Raw genomic sequence first — 21,243 nt, forward strand, 5'->3', positions numbered from 1 at the left:
TAATTGCCCTTATCTCTCACTTTATTTTTTCTTTAATTGTATCAAATTAACGATGTCTTTGGAGATTGTCTGATTGTTACCTTTGTTTTAGGCTTTCAAGATGAATCTGGAAAAACTCAGCAAGCCTGAACTCCTGACACTATTTAGTATTCTTGAAGGAGAGCTTGAAGCAAGGGACCTTGTTATAGAAGCCTTAAAGGTATGTTAAAAAAAAAAAAAAAAAAAGAGAGGTCATCATACATTTTGAAAGTCATTCATTGGTTGTAATTTATTTATAAGGTATTTCTGTAGTTTCCATTGAAGTTGAATGGAGGACAGATACTTGGATAGGTAGCCACCTACATGGTGTGATATTAGGGACACTGGTGAAACCTTTGTGTTTTCAAAATAGTTGCCTTAGTTTCTCGATCCAATGTCTAGACCTTGAACTTCATTCTTTTTGAGACCGAATGTCACTCTGTCACCAGGCTGGGGTACAGTGGTGCTGTCTTGGCTCACTACAACTTCTGCCTCCTGCGTTCAAGTGCCTGCGCCAGCCTCCCGAGTGGCTGGGACTACAGGCACACACCACCACGCCCAGCTAATTTTTGTATTTTTAGTAGAGACAGGGTTTCACCATGTTGGCTAGGATGGTCTCGATATCTTGACCTGGTGATCCACCCCCACCCTCGGCCTCCCAAAGTGCTGAGATTACAGGCGTGAGCCCCCGCGCCCGGCAGAACTTCATTCTTTTAGTTTAGTGGCCCTTAGCTGTTTTTGAATGCTACCCCTTTTAGATTTGATAAGACCAACTTCCTAATAAATGTATATACATCCATATATCAGAATTTGAAATATAGTTATCTGAGAGATCAAGGATCCCATGAAAACATCCATGGATTCCTTGGACCCCAGATTAAGAATTCTTACTTTTGGTAGTTTTAGCCCATTTCTAATTCTCACCACTAATTGCCTATCGTTATTCTCACTTCTTTCCCCCATTTATCGTCTGTCTCAATCCCTTCATAATTAGGGTAGGAGTGGGGGTGACAGCTGCCTCTAATGGAAAAATCAGAGGATGACCTTGTTTTCTCTTTTATAGTTTTACCAAGATAACGTCTCTGCTTTTCAGCCTTAGAAACTGTACAAAGCTGTAGTGGTTTATATCTCTGTTTACTAATCACTGTATCCTCAGTACCCAGCTTAGTGCCAGGCATGTAGATGCTCAGTAAATGTTTGTTGAACAAATGAAATGATTGCACCATTGTGGTGTGTTACTTTAAAAGACTACCATAATACTTCTAAGTGGATGTTGTGAATTACTAAATTTTAAAGCCTCTTCTTATGTGCTCTGCAGCATACACTGCCTTCTGGTTTTAATGTTAACAGATGCTTAGATGCTTTTTGCACATGTTTTCCTAAAATATATTTTTTTCTGCATGAATCCAATTTTGGTTACTATAGGCAGTTCTGATAAGTTGAAAGAGAAGCCTGAGAAGCAAGAGCTAAAATTAAGGGAGCATTTTGATATAAGATACCATTCAGAATCAGGCACAAGTGTTGTATTTAGTCTGCATATGGTCTGTAGGTGATAAAATTATTCTGAGGCTTAACTCTGTGCAGTTTAGGTGAAATGAATAGCTTCACCAGAAGTGACACATATTTAAACAATCTATTGTTAGATAAAATAGGGGGCAGCTGGGATTAAAATTGTTTCAATCCTTTGAGAAAAGTAACTGCCATAGCATTCTTTAAACTGAATGTCATTTTATCTATGGAGTTTTGGGGATTTTTTTATTGTTATTTGTTTTGGTTCTCCAATATATCATGATTTTACTGCATTATTTGTATAGCTTTTGCTTACCAATAAACACTTGTTGGACTTTATGAGCTAATATGTCAACTTACTAATTTTCTTCCTTTTAATATTGGTTCCTAAATGATGCTTAGTGGGTTGAAAAGGTTTTGATCTTTGTTCTAAATAGCTATGATTTGTTTTTCTTTTCTGTTTTGCTTCCAGTAAAAAAAAAAAACATCCTTTTATTTTCTCCCTAGCTTCAAGATAGATTTTTGTCTGTACATAAAATCTATTCTTTAACCTTATATCTCTAAACAAAACCATATGGCTTACTGTCACTTCTCTGGCAAGGCTTGAGTTTCTTTCGGGATATGTTGTAAAGCTCCCATAGGCTATAAGTTGACCTTACCTGTAGAGTTAGAATTGTAAAAGAGCTATATTCCTATTCCAAAATTTCTGCAAAGTGCCAGATTGCAGCTATGCTCTTCTAGAGCCCCCATAATTATGTTCTTTTTCTTCCCAGAAGCCTCCTCACTCACTCTCTGTTGCAGCCAAGACATGTTTGGCATAGAACCAGGGAAAGCCAGTAGAAAATAATTTAACAAATTATTCAGTGTCTTGTGTATTTCAAATCTAATTGTTACAGAGGGGACCTATACTATATTTGGTCCTAATTAAATTTTATTTAAAGTGGTTTTCTGATTTAGAAGGAATCATGTCAGAAAAAAAAACCTTCTTTATGAACATCTTTCCCTTTTATTACTGTAATTTCATGAATAAGAACACTAAAGGAATACCCTCTACAAAGAAAGAAAATTACATTGCTCATGAACTGTCTGGGGGAAGCAGAGAGTGGAACCACACAGTTCAGCAGGAAAGCCTCAGTTCATTAATTCCAAGCAAATCTAGTAAATGGCTTCCTACCATAGTCTGTGATTGCTCCAGAGGAGAATAAAGGAAGGTTAATCAATGATCATTTTTAAAAACCTGAAAAATAGATTTGACTGCTAATAAAATTTAGATTAGTTTATTTCTGAATATTCCACATCAGGTATATTACATCTGCACATCTTAGATCTGATGCAAAGCTGCACTAAATGGCTTCTGTGACTAAATAGAATCCACCTTGCATTTATTGGTATCACTTTATTTTAAAGCATTCTTTAAATCATCTATACAATGATAAATGGTGAAATATTACAGCTTTCATGTGGAATTAACTTACGGAGTCTTGAATTCCTTTTCACTGATGCCTCAATTATAAAACAGGTATAACTCTTTTAAAACTGAGGATAGAACTTTGTTGTGTTTGGCCAAAGGCTGTTGCAAAATTCCCAAAGCAAGAAGATTTACGGGCAAAAATGTTGCAGACATGACAAAGTTAGAAGTATATTTAGAGTACGAGATTATGTAATACATCATTCTATAGGTTTAACTTTGTGAGTTTTTTCAGCCACAAAGGTTAAAATGAAAAAATCTAAATGTTATGTCTGTGTTGAAACAAATAATTTACTTTCACTGAAAATATTCTTGAAAAAATAATCATAAGGATCTAATGACAGTGCCAGATACAGAAAACAAAATAAAAGTTACCATGGAAGGTGCTGTGGCTTAAGAACATCACAGCTACGATCATATAGTGGTTAGTACTCTGTGTTGTGCCTGCAGCAACCTCAGTTTGGATCCAAATTGTGGCACCAAAAATTAAAAAAAGGTAACATCTCAAGTTCACTGTAAGTCCATAGTCTAACATCTGCTTTTGGTCATGGCCTTGTACTTATTATGGAAGCAGATTATTATAAAGACTGGTCTGAAATGGAAAAAGGTAAAATTGAACTTAGCAATCACCATACATTGTCCTATACTAATAAGCCTATGAAGGTAGTTTGCATTTTTTTAAAAAATCAGATATTAGCTTGCTTAATAACAGATCTTTGAAAGTCTTAAATGGACTCAAGTTGAAACATTCTTTGGCACCCATAAGCCTGGACCTAACAATTCTTTGGCCAAAAATAATCCCATTTTAATAGATGGTTTTTAGGAAGAGCTTTTAAGATTGGGATGGGTGGTTTCAATCATTGAGAAAGATCACCTGAACACATGAACATAGGCTATAACTGACAGAAGTCCAATTTCTGTCTAGTTCCCAACTGGGATATAGGGTGAAAACAGAACTTTATTTAGGTTACTGAGTTATAAGGTTTTTATATTTACATTCATGACCTTTATTATAAAACATGTTAATGAATTAATCAGTGACCATTTGTCGCCGTGTTTTAATGTGTTTTTTAGAGTTGGAGTGGCTTCTTTTTTTTTTTTTTTTGAGATGAAGTCTCGCTCTGTTGCCCAGGCTGGAGTACAATGGCATGATTTCAGTTCACTGCAGTCTCCGCTTCCTGAGTTCAAGCAATTCTCCTATCTCAGCCTCCGAGTAGCTGGGATTACAGGCATGCGCCACCATGCCCAGCTAATTTTTAAATATTTTTGTAGAGATGGGTTTTCACCGTGTTGGCCCGGCTAGTCTTGAACTCCTGACTCCTGATCCACCCGCCTCAGCCTCCCAAAGTGCTGGGATTACATGCGTGAGCCACCACACCCGGCCTGGAGTGGCTATTTTTATTCCTATGCTCTCTCTCTTTCTTCTTCTGGAGACAGAGTCTTACTCTGTCATCTAGGCTAGAGTGCAGTGGCTGGAGTGCACAGCTCAGTGCAGCCTCAACCTGCTGGGCTTCAGTAATCCTCCCACCTCAGCCTCCTGAGTAACTGGGACTACAGGGGCTTGCCACTATACCTGGCTAAGTTTTGTATTTTTTGTAGATAGGGTTTTGCCATGTTACCCAGGCTGGTCTCGAACTCCTGCTCAAGCAATTCTGCTGTCCCAGCCTCCCAAAGTGCTAGGATTACAGGCATGAGCCACCGTGCCAACCAGTTCCTGCTCTGTCTGAGTAAAGTTTATACATGGATTCCTGGCTTTTCAAAAAAGAAACATAAAGGTAATTACTAGGCACTCTTCAAAACTATCAACCAGAATATTCAATTAAGTTTAGCTGTTAGGAACGTGAGCTTTCAAGTGAGATGGACTTAGGGTTTGAGCTCTGCCACTCAATTATAGTGTGATCTTAGACAAATTATTTTACCTTGTAAGTTTTATCTGTAAAATGTTATGGTTATTAGGAGGACCAGATGAGATAGCAAATGCTAATTGAAGTGCTCAGTGCTCATTTACTGTTAGTTATTATTATTAGAACATAGGTTCAAAGTCCAGCCATCCATTTAGGGACAAAGATACATTCCATAAAGCAAGAAATACTAATAAGGCCAGGCACTGTTGCTTATTATGCCTATAATCCCAGCACTTTAGGAGGCCAAGGCAGGAGGCATTATGTTGCCAAGGCTAGACTCAGACTCCTAGCCTGAAGTGCTGAGAGTCTGAGTCTAGCCTTGGCAACATAATGAGGCCCCCTTTTCTACAAAACAAACAAACAAACAAACAAACAAAAAGAAAGAAAGAGAGAGAGAAGAAGAAGAAAGAAATACTGATAATATGCTGTCCTTCGTAAGGAGAATGACAGTTCTTCTCAATTAAATCTTTGTTGTTATTAGTGGCGCTTGGCCATTATCTTGTTTTTCTTATTGTAATTGACAGTTTTGAGTTGACTCATTCCCATCCACACACCGAAAAGCATGTATTTTGAGACAACAAAGGTTAAGGGCGTACTCTGGGGCATGGAGCAGATGTTATAGTTCCTTCTCTTTATGATGAAAACAGGAAATACAGGGATAATGCAGAAGGCTTTGTAGCAGATCTTTTTTTTCATTGATTTGTTTATTCTTCCATTGTTTGATTCAGCTTATTTTGTTTTTTTGAAACAGCTTTATTGAAGTATAATTGACATATGATAAACTGTATTATTTGATATGTGCAAATTGATGTTTTGAGATGTATTTGCCCATGAAACCATTATCACAATCAAGATAACAAACATATCCAAAATTGCTCCCCAAAATTTTTATGCCCCTTTGTGACCTCTCCTGCCCAACTTTCCCCACTACTCCCTGCCCCTTACCCCAAACCACTGATCTGCTTTCTGTTATTAGAAGTTAGTTTACTTTTTCGGAAATTTATATAAGTGGAATCATACAGAACATACCCCATTTTTGCCTGGCTTCTTTCACTCAGCATAATTACTTTGAGATTTATTCATGTTGTTTTGTATACTGATAGCTCATTTCTTCTTTGTTACTTAATAGTGTTGGCATTATATGTATATACCACAGTTGGTTTTATCCACTTATCTGTTGATAAATATTTGTATTGTTTCTAATTTGGGACTTTAAAGTTGCTGTGAACATTCATGTATAAGACTTTGTGTGGATATATGCTTTCATTTCTTTTGAATAAATAGCTAGAAATTGAATGGCTATATCATATGATAGACGTATATTTAATTTTTAAGAATCTGCCCAAGTGTTTTTCAAAGCGATTGTACCATTTTACATTCCACAGATATATCCAGTTGCTGCATATCCTCACCAAAACTTGGTATAGCCAGTCTTGTTCATTTTAGCCATGCTTATAGGTGTGTAATATCTCATTATAGTTATAATTTCCATATTGTTGGCTGTTGTTGAGTATCATTTCATGTACCTACTAATTTGTTCTCTGTATTGTGGGGTTTTTTTTTTTTTTTTAGTTTTTTTGTTTGTTTGTTTGTTTGTTTTAGAGATGGGATGTCACTTTGTTGCCCAAGCTGGAGTGCAGTGGTGCAGTCATGACTCACTGCAGCCTCAACCTCCTGGACTCCAGCAATCCTCCAACCTCAGCCTCCCCAGTGGCTGGAACTACAGGCACACACCACCATGCCTGGCTAAGTTTTAAAATTTTTAGTAGAAATGAGGTCTCACTATGTTGCTCAGGCTGGTCTCAAACTCCTCACCCTAAGTGATCTTCCCACCTTGGCTTCCCAAAGTGTTGGGCTTGTAGGGATAGTCACCAGCCCAGCCTGTGTTGTTTTCTTTGGTGCAGTGTCTGTTAAAATCTTTTGCCCATTTTTTTTAAGTATTTGTTTTCTCGTTATTTAGTTTTGAGAGTTTCTTATATATCTGGATGCAAGTCCTTTATCAAATATATGTCTTGCAAATATTTTCTCCCAGTCTGTGACTTATTTCATTCTCTTAACTCTGTTTTTTTTACAGTTAAGATACTTAACTGTTACAGTCAATAACAATGTATTGTATACTTGAAAAATCACTAAGAGTAGATTTTAAATGTTCTCACTACACAAAAATGATAAGTATGTAAGATAATACACATGTTAATTAGCTCCATTTTGCTGTTCCACAGTGTATACATATTTCAAAACATCATGTGATGCACTATAAATATTTACAATTTTTTATCAATTAAAAAATAAATTTTAAATAAATAAAAACCCAGCCATAATCTAGACCAGGAAAAAAAAGTGCATCTTTTGTAGACAGGAAAAAAGAAAAGATACCTAACTGTGTCTCATTTCATTCTCTTAACTGTATCTTAAGAAAAGATACTTAACCTTGTCTCATTTCATTCTCAACTATATCTTTTGAAGAGCAAAAGTTTTTCATTTCCATAAAGTCCAATTTATCAATTTTGTTTTGTTTTGTTTTTTGAGATGGAGTCTCGCTGTATCGCCAAGGCTGTAGTGCAATGACGCGATCTTGGCTCACTGCAACCTTTGGCTCCTGGGTTCAAGTGATTCTCCTGCCTCAGCCTCCCAACTAGCTGGGATTACAGGCACATGCCATCATACCCGGCTAATTTTTTGTGTCTAGTAGAGACAGGGTTTCACCATGTTGGTCAGGCTGGTCTTGGACTCCTGACCTCAGGTCATCCACCCACCTCAGCCTCCCAAAGTGCTGGGATTACAGGCGTGAACCCCTGTGCCCGGCCTATCAATTTTTCTTTTATGGATTTTGTTTTTAATGTTATATCTAGGAAATCTTTGCCTGTTTTTCTCCTGTTTTCTCCCTTTTTTTTTGGTTTTTGTTGTTTTTCTTATAAGTCTCATAGTTTTAAGTTTTACACTTAGGTCTATGATGTATCTTCAGTTAATGTTATGTAGTACAATGCGTGGACCCTTTTTTTGTTTTTTGTTTTTTGGGTTTTTTTGCATATAGCTCTCCAGTTATTCTAGCACCAATTGCTGAGATTATCCTTCCTCTTTAGAATGGTCTTTGCATCTTCGTCAGTCAGTTATCCCTATATTCATGTGTTTATTTCTAGACCCTGTGTTCTGTTCTTTTGATCTATTTGTCTACCTTGATGCCAGTATCACACTGTTTTGATTATCGTGGCCTTGTGGTAACTTAAAATCAGTTAGTGTTAGTCCTCCAACTTATATTCTTTTTGAAACTTGTTTTTCTTATTTATGGTCCTTTGCATTTCCATATGAATAGAATCAGCTCGCCAATTTCTCTAAAAATCTTGTTGGGATTTTGATTGGGATTGTATTTAATCTAGAGATCAATTTGGGGAGAATTCATATCAACAACATTGTGTTTTTCGATCCATGAATATGCTATATCTCATCATTTATTTAGGTTGTCTTTAATTTCTCTTAGCAGTGCTTTGTAGCTTTTAGTGTATAACTTTTTCACATTTTTTTGTCGGATTTACCCTTAAGTGTTTCATGCTTTTGATGATACTGTAAATGGTATTGGGTTTTGTTGTTGTTGTTTTGGTTTGGTTTGTTTTCTTGAGACAGGGTCTCACTGTCACCCAGGCTGAGTGCAGTGGCATGATCATGGCTCACTGCAGCCTCAAGTCCCCAGGCTCAAGTGATCCTCCTGCCTTAGCCTCCCAAATAGCTGGGACTACAGACACACACCACCATGCCCAGGTAAATTTTTTTTTTTTTAGAGAGATAGGATCCCACTATGTTGCCCAAGTTGGTCTCGAACTCCTGGACCCAAGTGATCTTCCCATCTCAGCCTCCCAAAGTGCTGGGATTACAAGCATGAGCCACTGCACCCAGCCAGTATTGTTTGTTAAATGTTAATTTCTGATTGTTTATTGCTGTTTTACAGAAATAAAATTGGCCAGGTGGGGTGGCTTACACCTGTAATCCCAGCACTTCGGGAGGCTGAGGCAGGCAGATCACCTGAGGTCAGGAGTTCAAGACTAGCCTGGTTAACATGATGAAACCCCATCTCTACTAAAAGCACAAAAACTAGCCGGGCGAGGTGGCACATGCCTGTAGTCCCAGCCACTCAGGAGGCTGAGATAGGAGAATCATTTGAACCTGGGAGGCAAAGCTTGCAGTGAGCTGAGATCATGCCACCACACTCCAGCCTGGGTGGGAGAGCAAGACTCCGTCCCCTCCAAAAAAGAAACAAAATTGATTTTTGTATACATTGATTTTATATCCTGCAACCATGCCAATAAACTCACTTATTAATTCTAGTAGCTTTTAAAATAAATTCCGTGGGGGCCTGCCACAGTAGCTCATGCCTATAATCCCAGTATTTTGGGGCCTAGGTAAGTGGATCATTCGAGTCCAGGAGTTCAAGACCAGAATGGGCAACATGGTGAAACCCCTTGTCAAAAAAAAAAAAATCAGCTAGGGGTGGTAGCCTGCATCTGTAGCCCCAGCTACTAGGGAGGCTGAGGTAGGAGACTTGATTGAATCAGTGAGATTGAGACTGCAATGAGTTATATATAATTGCACCACTGCACTCCAGCTTGGGAGACAGCATAAGACCCTGGCTCAATCAATAATCAGTCAGTCATTTTCATTGGATTTTCTACAGACAATTATGTCTGCAAATAAGGACAGTTTTACTTATTTCTTTCTAATCTGGATGCCGTGTGTGTGTGTGTGTGTGTGTGTGTGTGTGTGTGTGTGTGTGTCTCTGTGTGTGTGTGTCTGTCTCTCTGTCTTACTACATTGACTAGAACCTCTAGTACAATGTCAGGTAGAAATGATGGGGATATCTGTGTCTTCTTCCCAGAAAGCATTCAGTCTGTCAAGTTGTTAGCTGTAGGTTTTTCGCAAATGCTCTTTATCAGATTGAGGAAATTTCTATTTTTAATTTGCAGGGAATTTTTATCAGGAATGGATGCTATATTTTTGTCATGCTTTTTCTGTACCTATTAAAAGCATAAAATTTTTTATGTCCTTGTTGTGTGTCTGAAGTATTGTGTGAAAGAGAGCTTCATCCCCTTTTTTATTGACCTTCTCTGAGATCAAGTAGAGTGATGTGGGGTAGCTTTTTCAGATTTATTCTGCTGCTTTTTAGAAACTAAATTCTGTAATTTAATTTTTAAAATGTTGCTGTGCTGGGCACACTGGCTCACACCTGTAATCCCAGAACTTTTAGGAGGTCAAGGCAGGAGGATCACTTGAAGCCAGGACTTGAAGACTAGCCTGGGCAATATAGCAAGACCCCATCTCTAAAGAAAAGAAAAAAGAAAAGAAAGTAAAATTTTGCTGAGTAGAGTCCAGTAATTAAATCATTTTCCCTATCACAAAACTTTTTTGTTTTGTTTTGTTTTTGAGACAGAGTCTTGCCCTTCACTGAGGTTGGAGTGCAGTGGCATGATCTTGGCTCACTGCTGCCTCTGCCTCCTGGATTCAAACAATTCTCCTGCCTCAGCCTCCTGAGTAACTGGGATTACAGTTGCCCACTACCACATCCAGCTAATTTTGTATTTTTAGGAGAGACAAGGTTTCACCATATTGGCCAGACTGGTCTCAATCTCCTGACCTCAAGTGATCTGCCCACCTCAACCTCCCAGCGTTCTGGGATTACAAGAGTGAGCCACCACACCTGGCCTCCCAATGGCAAAACTTAAAAATCATAAACATTTCAACAGAAGAAACGAAGAATAACTCTACTGCTTTTGTGAACTCCTCTCCTTTAAAGCAACTTTCCTTTGTCTTTTATTAGTTTTAATATTTTATTGGCTGCTTATGATCATTTTTCCAAAGACAAAAATACAAAGTGTGAATTTTTATACCTGATAGAATATTATTACCCCTTTCCCAAGAATAACAGAAATAATCTATTTGAAACAATCTTAAAGGCTCCTTTTATGGTAAACCATTTAAATTGATTTTTAGTGGATCAGTCAGGAAATAGACATCAAAATGTACCATTCCTTTAGTATTTTTCCAAAGGCATTTTTTGTCATCGTTAATCTGGGAGGACAAGAACATGCATTTTAAAGGGGATTGTGTTTATAGGTGACATCCTCTATATCTGAATGCTGCTCCAAAGTCAGTAGTTGCAGAATAAGTAAACATAGTATTGCTTCTCTGTTTTACTTTTGGGTAAAAAAATTCAGGGTTGGTTTCTTTTACTGAATTTACTAATCTTAAGACACCTATTGAGGAGAGTTGCTGTAGTCGACATGATTTTACTTAAAAATCCATTTACGAAACAACATTTTGTATAAGTTACTTCCAATTACCCCTCAAACAACCCATGATAACATAGTTATATTGATCTGGCAATTAAGTCTTCAGAAAAAGTAAATCCTGCTGGGTGCAGTGGCTCACGCCTGTAATCCCAGCACTTTGGGAGGCCGAGGCAGGCGGATCACGAGGTCAGGAGATCGAGACCATCCTGGCTGACATGGTGAAACCCCATCTCTACTAAAGCTACAAAAAAATTAGCTGGACGTGGTGGCACGCGCCTGTAGTCTCAGCTAGTTGGGAGGCTGAGGCAGGAGAATCACTTGAACCCAGGAGGCGGAAGTTGCAGTGAGCCAAGATCACGCCACTGCACCCCAGCCTGGGCAATACAGCAAGACTCTGTTTCAAAAAAAAAAAAGTAAATCCTTTATTAATAGCTACATGAATTGGGTGGTATATCCACATGATAGAACATTATGAAGCCATTTTATGATAAGATGCATATGAAGAATTTTTAATGACATAGTAGTGTTCCTAGGACAAAATTAAATATATCCTTTAATCTCAATTATAAGTATTTTATATATATATAATATATATATACACACACACAAACACACATATACACACACATAAAAGGCTCAAGCAAATACATTGAAATTTGTAGTTTGAGTGTTAATAGTGGTTGGCCCTAGGTAGTAGAATCACATGCATATTTCAATTTTTTCTTCAGAACTCCTGCTTTATATCTTAATTACTTTTATTTCAGAAATGTTGATTTTTTTAAGTAACAATAATCTTGTACAACACATTTTTTTTTCTCAACTCTGAGTTTATTAACATTCTTGCCCAAAGAAGATACTTTAGCCTTCTATTATTCACTTTGTAGGAAAATACGTTAGAGCTAATCAGACCTACCATTAAATTCTTCTTTTTTTGTTGTTCCTGATATTAAGTTAATGTTATTTCTTTCCAACCCACCTGAAATAACTCACCTGTCTCTGCCTAAAAAACCAACCTAAATTTCCAAACTATCCAGTAAAAAGATTGCAGAGTTTGGGGGAAGAAAAAAGAAGACTGGAATAAAGATACCTTTTATTGTACCACAGTCTAAAGAGTTGTCTTTTAAACATTTTTGAAATACATTTCACATTTCACCATAATCCAGGACACATATACACACCCATATACTTATATTAACTAAAACCAAAATTTCACTAGAATTTACTTTGTGTTTTACTATACTATAATATTTGCACTATACCATACTGTACTGTAATATTTTCTGTTATACTTCATTTTTCTTTAAATGCTGATTATGACCCCACTAGACTAGTTTTATGATCCACTAATGAGCTGTGATCCAAAGTTTGAAAAACATTAGTCTAAAGCACTTCTTGTAATGTCTTAATTTGTTTTATAGTGGCAAAATTGTACTTTGTTTCATCTTGCCAGGTCCTGAGACTGCAAATAAGATTTATTTAGGTATGTTTCTTATAAAATTCTAAAAGAATTTTGCTGAGCTATGGAATCATAAGCTATTCCCAAAGTTAATTCCTTTAACAAGAACTAGCATTGTATATAGTCCTCTGTAGTTTTCAGAGTGTTTCTATGTGTGATATGTTGCTGAAATCTCTATACCCATGTGAAGTTGATATTCCAGATGCAGATCCTGGAGCTCATCTCTTGTTTATTCTAGATGCAGATCCTGGAGCTCATCTCTTTGTTAATTTAACATATTATTTTCAGATTAACTGTGCTCAGCTAAATGAACTATAGGATCTGACCATAAGAGATAAAATATGTTTCATTACAAACTGTACCTGTAAAGGTGAGGAGCAACTGGCACTCTCCTATATTGTTGTCCTCAACTGGTTGAGGAGAGTTTGGAAATATCTATCAAATTTAAAAATGCAGAGCCAGGCATGGTGGTACTCGCCTATAGTCCCAGCTACTTGGGAGGCTGAGGTGGGAGGATCATTTGAGGCCAGAAGTTCCAGGCTATAGTGTAAAATGATTTTGCCTGTGAATAGCTGTTGTACTTCAGCCTGGGCAACATAGCAAGACCCTACCTCTTTCTTAAAAAAATGCATGTATCTAGAAGAAATTTCATTTCTAGGAATTTCTGCTACAGATGTTCTTAAGCCTTTACAGTACAGATGTTCTTAGACCTCATCTTTACACAATAAAGTATATGTGTAAAGATACTCATTGCAGCATAATTCGTAGAAACAAAATGCTAGAAACAATTTAGTGTCTCTTATTAGGGTTCTGGTCAGTAAATTATGGTATGATTGTAGAATAAAATACTGTGAAACTGTTAAAATGAAAGATCTTTATATATAATAAAGAAAGTCACCGAGCTGTGTACTAAATTCTTAAAAAAAAGACAGTATTAAGTTGCCACTGGTGAAGCCAGAAATACATCTCACAAAGCCTCTTCCTTCCTTCCTTCCTTTTAGCTTGGTTCTCTTGAGAATGGTAAGAACTCCTCTAATGATCTGTTCTAGGAAGAGCATGAAATTAGTAAGAGGAAAGTGCCAGATTCAATGGTAGAGTACTCTAGCAGAAAAGAGCCAAAAGGTACAGGACAGGCTATTCATATGTGTTGGTTGGTCATAAATTGGCTATTTATTAAAAAAAGGACTGCATTCTTAAGCGAGTAAATGTCTTTGCTCCATTCAGAAAAACATCAAACCCCATGTATAACAGCTAGCTCTTTTCTTTCTTTCTCTCTTTCTTTCTCTTTCTTTCTTTCTTTCCTTCTTTCTTTCTTTCTTTTTCTTTCTCTCTCTCTCTCTTTTCTCCTCTCTTCTCTTCTCTTCTCTTCTCTTTTATTTTCTTCCTTTGTTGAGACAGGGTCTCACTCTGTCACCCATGCTGGAGTGCAGTGGCGTGATCTCAGCTCACTACAACCTCCGCCTTCTGGGCTCAAGTGATCCTCCCACCTCAGCCTCTTAAGTAGCTGGGACTATAGGCATGCACCACCACACCCACCTGGCTAATTTGTTGTTGTTGTACTTTTTTGTAGTGATGGAGTTTCTCCATTTTGCCCAGGCTGATCTCCAACTCCTGACCTCAAGTGATCCACCCATCTCGGCCTTCCAGAGTGCTGGGATTACAGGCGCGAGCCAACACACCAGGCCATAGCTAGCTCTTTTTTTTTTTTTTTTTTTTTTTTGAGACAGAGTCTCACTCTGTTGCCCAGGCTGGAGTGTAGTGGCACAGTCTGGACTCACTGCACAATCTCGACCTCTGCTTCCCAGGTTCAAGCGGTTCTCCTGCCTCAGCCTTCCAAATAGCAGGAACTACAGGTGCACGCCACCACGTCCAACTAGTTTTTTTGTATTTTTAGTAGAGACTGAAATACATGTTAGTAGAGACTAGAATACATGTTTGTAGAGACTAAAATACATGTTTCACCATGTTGGCCAGGATGGTCTCCATCTCTTGACCTTGTGATCTGCCTGCCTCTGCCTCCCAAAGTGCTGGGATTACAGGCATGAGCCAGTGTGCCTGACCAGCTAGCTCTTAAAAATTATTGTCTGGCATCAGCTGTTCGCTGTATAACTTTTTATCATGTCATCATTCATATTACAAATTGTGGCATTTAGGGGTTCAAGAATGAAGATGCCAGAAGAGTAAACAAATTTCTCGTTTAACTGATGTCTTCCTGTGGGTTCTGTGTTTCGTTTTGTTGTTGTTGTTGCTGTTTTAATGTTTTTGAAGAAAGGGGAAATTCAGTTCATAAAACAGTACCTATTTAGAGAACATATAGTTTTCCAGCAGTTATGGAGGAGCTCAGGAAAGATTACAGCAGTGAGGAATTTCATTGCATTTATTCAGCCTGTAACTAAAACAAATAAAAAAGGGAAATAGCTTATTCCTATTTTGACTTCCTCTTATTGTATCTTCCTTGCATGTGTTAGCCTTGTGATTTGAGATTAATCAGGGGTTATTTCTAGTTGTCCCCATAAAGAGAAGAGAAGCAAAGGAAGACAAAGAGGTTGCTTCTAAAACTAAAACTCATGGTGTATCATTTAGTATTCCAGTTAGCCAGTTGTAAGAATAATTTGGAAGATAGGAGAAAACCATCTTGTATGTTTGCTGAAAATCTTTATGGAAAGGAGGCATTTATAGAATGAACTGGGAGTTTTATTATGTAAAATTGTTTTGTTAGAAAAGCATAGTAATATAACTATTCTACAAAACAGTCCTCTCACATATGCACAAGTTTGCTTATTGCAGCATTGTTTAATACAGTATTGGAAACTGTAAACAACATAAATGTTCATCACTAAGTTCCATCAATGGCTGCAAAAACTGGTGCATCCTTAGTATGGAATATTATATAATTTTTTTAATGAGAAAAAAAGCTATGTACTGACTTAAAAAGATCTCTTTCAGACAGTGAAAACAAATTGCAGAACGGTTTTACACAACAATATCTATGTAATTAGGTTTTATACACACAGACACCACACACATGTGAATGTATATATATTCTTGGAAATGGAGGCTGGGCACAGAGGATCACTTGAAGCCAGAAGTTTGAGACCAGCCTGGGAAACAAAGCAAGACCCTGTCTCTACAAATAATTAAATTAAAAAACTTAAATTAGAAAAAGAAATGGTCTGGGAGGATACCTAACATACTAAGAACTTTTAGGGAGGAAAGTGAAAGGGGGTTATGGTCAGGAACAGCTTCAGCTTTATCTATATAGTTTGATTTTTTTTTTTTTTTTTTTTTTTTGAGACAGAGTCTCGCTCTGTCACCCAGGCTGGAGTGCAGTGGTACGATCTCAGCTCACTGCAAGCTCCGCCTCCCGGGTTCACACCATTCTCCTGCCTCAGCCTCCCGAGTAGCTGGGACTACAGGCGCCCGCCACCACGCCCGGCTAATGTTTTGTATTTTTAGTAGAGACAAGGTTTCACCATGTTAGCCAGGATGGTCTCGATCTCCTGACCTCGTGATCCGCCCTCCTTGGCCTCCCAAAGTGCTGGGATTACAGGTGTGAGCCACCGCACCTGGCCTATAGTTTGAATTTTTATGAGAAAATATTTACTGATGATGGAATTAAAATAAAAATTTTTAAGAAATACAGTATGCACAATGGGATGTCAAGGAGACTGGATTCATTGGTAGAAATGAGTATATGATTGTATTATTTTTAAGTCTCTGTTCTTACTGATTGGAAATGTCTGGAGATTTTTTTCATCCATTTAATAACACATTCTTCTTTTCTTACACCACCCTATTCTAAGAGTAATGCCACCTGTCCTCTTGATCTTATCTTTACCCTGTTTCTTCATGACCTTACTCCATCAGTTACACCTTGCCTTCTCGCTTAGTGACCCAGTTTCTTCTTTTAATACTACTACTTATCTTTGGCTAAAGCCTGTTTGAAACTTTCCATTCTATATTAAAAAAAAAAAAAAGAAGACACCTTCTCAATCTTGCCGTCCTTCTGAGTTATCACCCTATTTCTCTTTCTCTCTTTACACTGAAATATTTAAATGTAATTTGTACTCCTGCTTCTAGTTTCTCATTCCTCATTACTCATTTGCCTTTTGTTTCTACTACTCTAATGAATTTTACATTTTGAAGTTAAAAGTCACCTCTGATGGCCTCTTTTAATTAGATTACAGTTACCTAACTCAGCATTCAACGGCATTGACCATTCTCCTTGTTAAACTTCTTTCCTTGGCTTCTGTGATATTCTTGTCTTGGTCCTTCTCAGACTCCTTTGTGTTTTTTTCTTCCATATTCCTCTTAAATTTGATATCTTCTGTGACTAGATAAAATGTCCTTTCCTGTAGTTCCCATCGCATACTGTTCAAAATCTACTATAGCACTTTTCATAACTATATTGAAATAGCATTGTCTCTTGCCCTATAGACTTTTAAGATCCTAAAGGGTAGAAGCCGAAATGTTACTCATTTTTCTGTGGTTGTGTGTGTGTTTGTTTTGTTTTAAAATTCCCCACGGCTGGGCGCAGTGGCTCACACCTGTAATCCCAGCACTTGGGGAGGCCAGGGCGGGTGGATCACTTGAGGTCAGGAGTTCGAAACCAGCCTGGCCAAAATGGCAAAACCCTGTCTCTACTAAAATACAAAAATTAGCCAGGCACAGTGGTGCATGCCTCTAATCCCACTACTCAGGAGGCTGAGGCGAGAGAATGGCTTAAACCCGGGAGGCAGAGGTTGCAGTGAGGCAAGATTTGTGCCCCTGCACTGCAGCCCGGGCAACAGAGCAAGACTCCATCTCAAAAAAGAAAAACATAATAATAATAAAATTCCCTGTATCATCAGTTTCTATTCCCATGCCCTTCTTGGTCTCCATAAGCAACTATTCTTATACATTTTTTATTTGTATATATTCTTGTGAAATGTATTGCCTTGTGTGTATCAATTTGCATAAATGGTATTGTGTTATCTAGCTCATTCTGTTTCTTACTTTTTATAATTACTGTGCCTTTGCAGTCCATCATGTTGCCATGTCTTCACATGATCTGTTGCTTCTATCTGCTGTGTCATACTCCATAGTATACACTTATTTTACTGAGTCTCCTATGTGGCTTTTTTTTTTTTTTTAAAGAGATGGGGTCTTGCCATGTTGCCCAGGCTAGTCCTGAACTCCTGGGCTCAGGCAATCCTTCCGTCTTGGCCCCCCAAAATGCTGGTGTTGCAGGCATGAGCCACCATACCTGGCCTCCTGTGTGACTTCAGGTCTACACCTAGCATAGCACAGTGGTATGTAGAATATGTTAGCTGAATGAATAATACATAAACAGATGTTTCCTGATACTTTGTTCTTAGCCCTGTCACATCGTAACCCATTTACTCTTTTCCTCAGTGGATGATTTCATCTGTTTTATTGGTTTCTATGGGTTGTTAACACCCAGATTTGTTATTTTCTTATACCTAGACCTATATATCCAAGTTCCTTTTTGACATATGAACCTAAATATCCCATATCACAGTCTCTGCATCCTTCCCTAAAAGCCTGTGTGTTCTGCCTTTGTTCTCCGTTTTGGTTAAGGGTATCACCAACCATCCACTCACCCAACCTAAATACTTCAAAGTATCTGTGTGTCTTCCCTCTTCATGTCTAACCAGGTGCCAAAACCTGTAGGCTCTTCCTCCAGAATACCCCTTAAATGTGGTATCTCTTTCCCTCTTGTATTTTGACTTTAGATCCAAATGGTGTCTGGATCCAGCCTCCTATCTGACACTCGGCTACTCATCTTATATCCTAGATTTGTAGCCTAACCATCGTTGGTATCAAGTTGATCTTGTCATTTTTCTCTTTGAAAACTTCTTGTGACTCCTTGCTGCCTAGAAAATTAAGCTTTAAAGACATTACATTCAAGACATTTACAGACTGGCTGGAACCTAGTCTCATTTCCTGCCAGTCTACTAGCTATAAATCTGACCTCTGTAGCCAAATTATGCATTTTCATTCTTCCATAACCTTGCTTGAACTGTTCCCTGGCTTGGAATACCATTTTCCTTTCCTTCTTCTTCACACCTAGAACTTTTCATATAAAAAGTGTATCCAGCTGGGTGTGGTGGCTCATGCTGGTAATCCCAGCACTTTGGGAGGCCAAGGCAGGTGGATCATCTGAGGTCAGGAGTTCAAGACTAGCCTGGCCAACATGGTGAAACACCATCTCTACTAAAAATATAAAAATTAGCCGCGCATGGTGGCACACACCTGTAATCCCAGCTACTCGGGAGGCTGAGGCACGAGAATCACTTGAACCCGGGAGGCAGAGGTTGCAGTGAACCGAGATGCATGCCATTGCACTCCAGCCTGGGCAACAGAGCAAGACTCTGTCTCAAAAAAAAAAAAAAAGTGTACCCAATAAATGTTCATAAAATTGAATCATATGTAACATGGTTTCTCTTTTTCTGTTGTCTACACTGAATTAGTGACATTAGGAGAATTTATATATTTGTGCTGATAAGCATCACAGATTATAGGGATTTGTCTACTTTATGTTTACTATTTTTTTTTTTTTTTTTCACTAAATGTAAGCTCCTCGGGGTGGGGGGGCAGGTCCTTAATCTTATTTGCCACTATATCCCAGGTATCTCGACCCAAGTAAGTACTTCATAAGTATTTGTCATACAAGAGAATGAGTTCAGGCCCTGTAAGTCTACTTTGAATGTATTCAAGGCTCAAAATAGATTGCTAATTATTAATTCATAGTTCTCAGAAAAGAAGCTTAACTTTAGTAATACAGTTTTATAACTTTTACTGTTGTTGATAATTTCCATTTAGTGACATTATTTACATCTTACCCTGTACTAAGAAGGAACAATTTGTTCTTCAGACAGGAAATCATTGCGTTGTGTTTGTTTCTTTATTGGTAGTGAAGGATACCACATAATTGGAATATGTACTTTTGCTCACTATTTTGTATTCATCTAAAGAAAAAATCGTTTGAAAATTATTTCCTATTATTTGTTAATTTTCAACTGACATTTAATCTTGGTATCCTTTCCTATCAAACTGCGATGTGATCATCTGCATTCCCTGACTGGTTATTTTATCAGATAAAATAGTTCAGTATCAAAAAAAAGAGTACGGTGTTGCTTGTCTTTCTTCATCTGGATACATACAAAAATATTATTTCCCAGACTTTTTAGCTAAGGACCTTTATGGTTATCTGTGTAAATTATGCAGGTTCTCTATCTTTCAGAATGTATCGACTGATCCTCCATTTCACTGTGATTCTTTTCTTTTTGAGATTTGCTTTTTTATTTATTTTTTGTCCCGTTTTACTGTTGTTGTTTGTTTGTTTCTTTGGCTTTCACAAAATCTTTATCATCCCCCTTTGTCTGTTTGCTTTCCAAATTGATAACTTTTAGTTCTTTAACCTTTAAAATGTCTTTTTCAGGCTCTTGTCCATCCTTTTCTATGAATATCTGTCATAGGACAAATGACTGACATCTTCACAACAGACCTAGAAATTATTAAAGGAAGAAGGTGCCAAAACAGAGTCTAAGAGGCCTAGAATAGGGCCAGTTTTCCTATTATAGGATTAAAATGGAAAAGGGGGTCTTGGTTATTCTATTCTTATCTGGTGACATTTGAAGTTTCCATATGGTGTTGCCACCCTTCAGAATGAAAAGAAGAGCTCATGCCACCAAAGGTCACTCCTGTTCTTCTTATCCATCCGTATCCCAATCCTCTTTAGCACACTTCTTTTTTTTCTTAGAGATAGATCTCACTGTGTTGCCCAGGCTGGTCTCACATGTCTGGCCTCAAGTGATCTTCCTCCTTCAACCTGCCAAGTAGCTGGAATTATAGGCATGAGCCACTGTGTCTAGCTCCCTTTAGTATACTTTTTTTTTTAACTTTTATTTTAAGTTCAGGGGTACATATGCAGGTTTATTATATAGGTAAACTAATGTCATGGGAGGTTGTTGTACAGATTATTTTATCACCCCTAGTACCCAGTAGTTATTTTTTCTAGTCTTCTCCCTCATCCCACCCTCCACTGTCAAATAGGCCCCAGTGTCTGTTGTTCCTCTCTTTATGTCCATGTGTTCTCATCATTTAGCTCCCGCTTGTAAGTGAGAACATGTGGTATTTGGTTCCTGCGTTTGGTAAGGATGACGGCTTCTAGCTCCATCCATGTTTCTGCAAAGGACATGATCTCATTTTTTTTTATGGCTGTGTGGTATTCCGTGGTGTATATGTACCACATTTTCTTTATTCATTCTACCACTATAGGCACTTAGGTTGATTCTGTGTCTTTGCTATCATGAATAGTCTGCAGTGAACATTCATGTGCATGTCTTTGTGGTAGAATGACTTATATTCCTTTGGGTGTATATTGAGTAATGGGAGTGCTGGTAGTTCTGTTTTTAGGTCTTTGAGGAATTGCCATACTACTTTCCACAATAGTTGAACCAGTTTACACTCCCACTAATAGTATATAAGTGTTCCCTTTTGTCAGCAACCTCACCATTTGTTATTTTTTGACTTTTTAATAATAGCCATTCTGACTGGTATGAGATGGTATCTCATTGTGGTTTTGATTTGCATTTCTCTAATGAT

The 21,243-nt window shown here is 37.8% G+C and overlaps 1 protein-coding gene across 3 annotated transcripts in view; it reads left to right on the top strand.

Moving 5' to 3' along the window:
* Positions 1 to 21,243, top strand: part of CTTNBP2NL (CTTNBP2 N-terminal like) — a 70,674-nt gene that overhangs the window by 19,836 nt on the left and 29,595 nt on the right. For all 3 annotated transcript variants that reach the window (XM_012000737.1, XM_012000735.1, XM_012000736.1), the window contains exon 3: positions 92 to 199. In XM_012000737.1, coding sequence (XP_011856127.1) covers positions 101 to 199 — 99 coding nt within the window. In that variant the 5' untranslated portion in view covers positions 92 to 100. The remainder of the gene's footprint in view (positions 1 to 91; positions 200 to 21,243) is intronic.

Source organism: Mandrillus leucophaeus, unplaced genomic scaffold (genome assembly GCF_000951045.1).
Source record: "Mandrillus leucophaeus isolate KB7577 unplaced genomic scaffold, Mleu.le_1.0 Scaffold64, whole genome shotgun sequence".
Classification (NCBI taxonomy): domain Eukaryota; kingdom Metazoa; phylum Chordata; class Mammalia; order Primates; family Cercopithecidae; genus Mandrillus; species Mandrillus leucophaeus.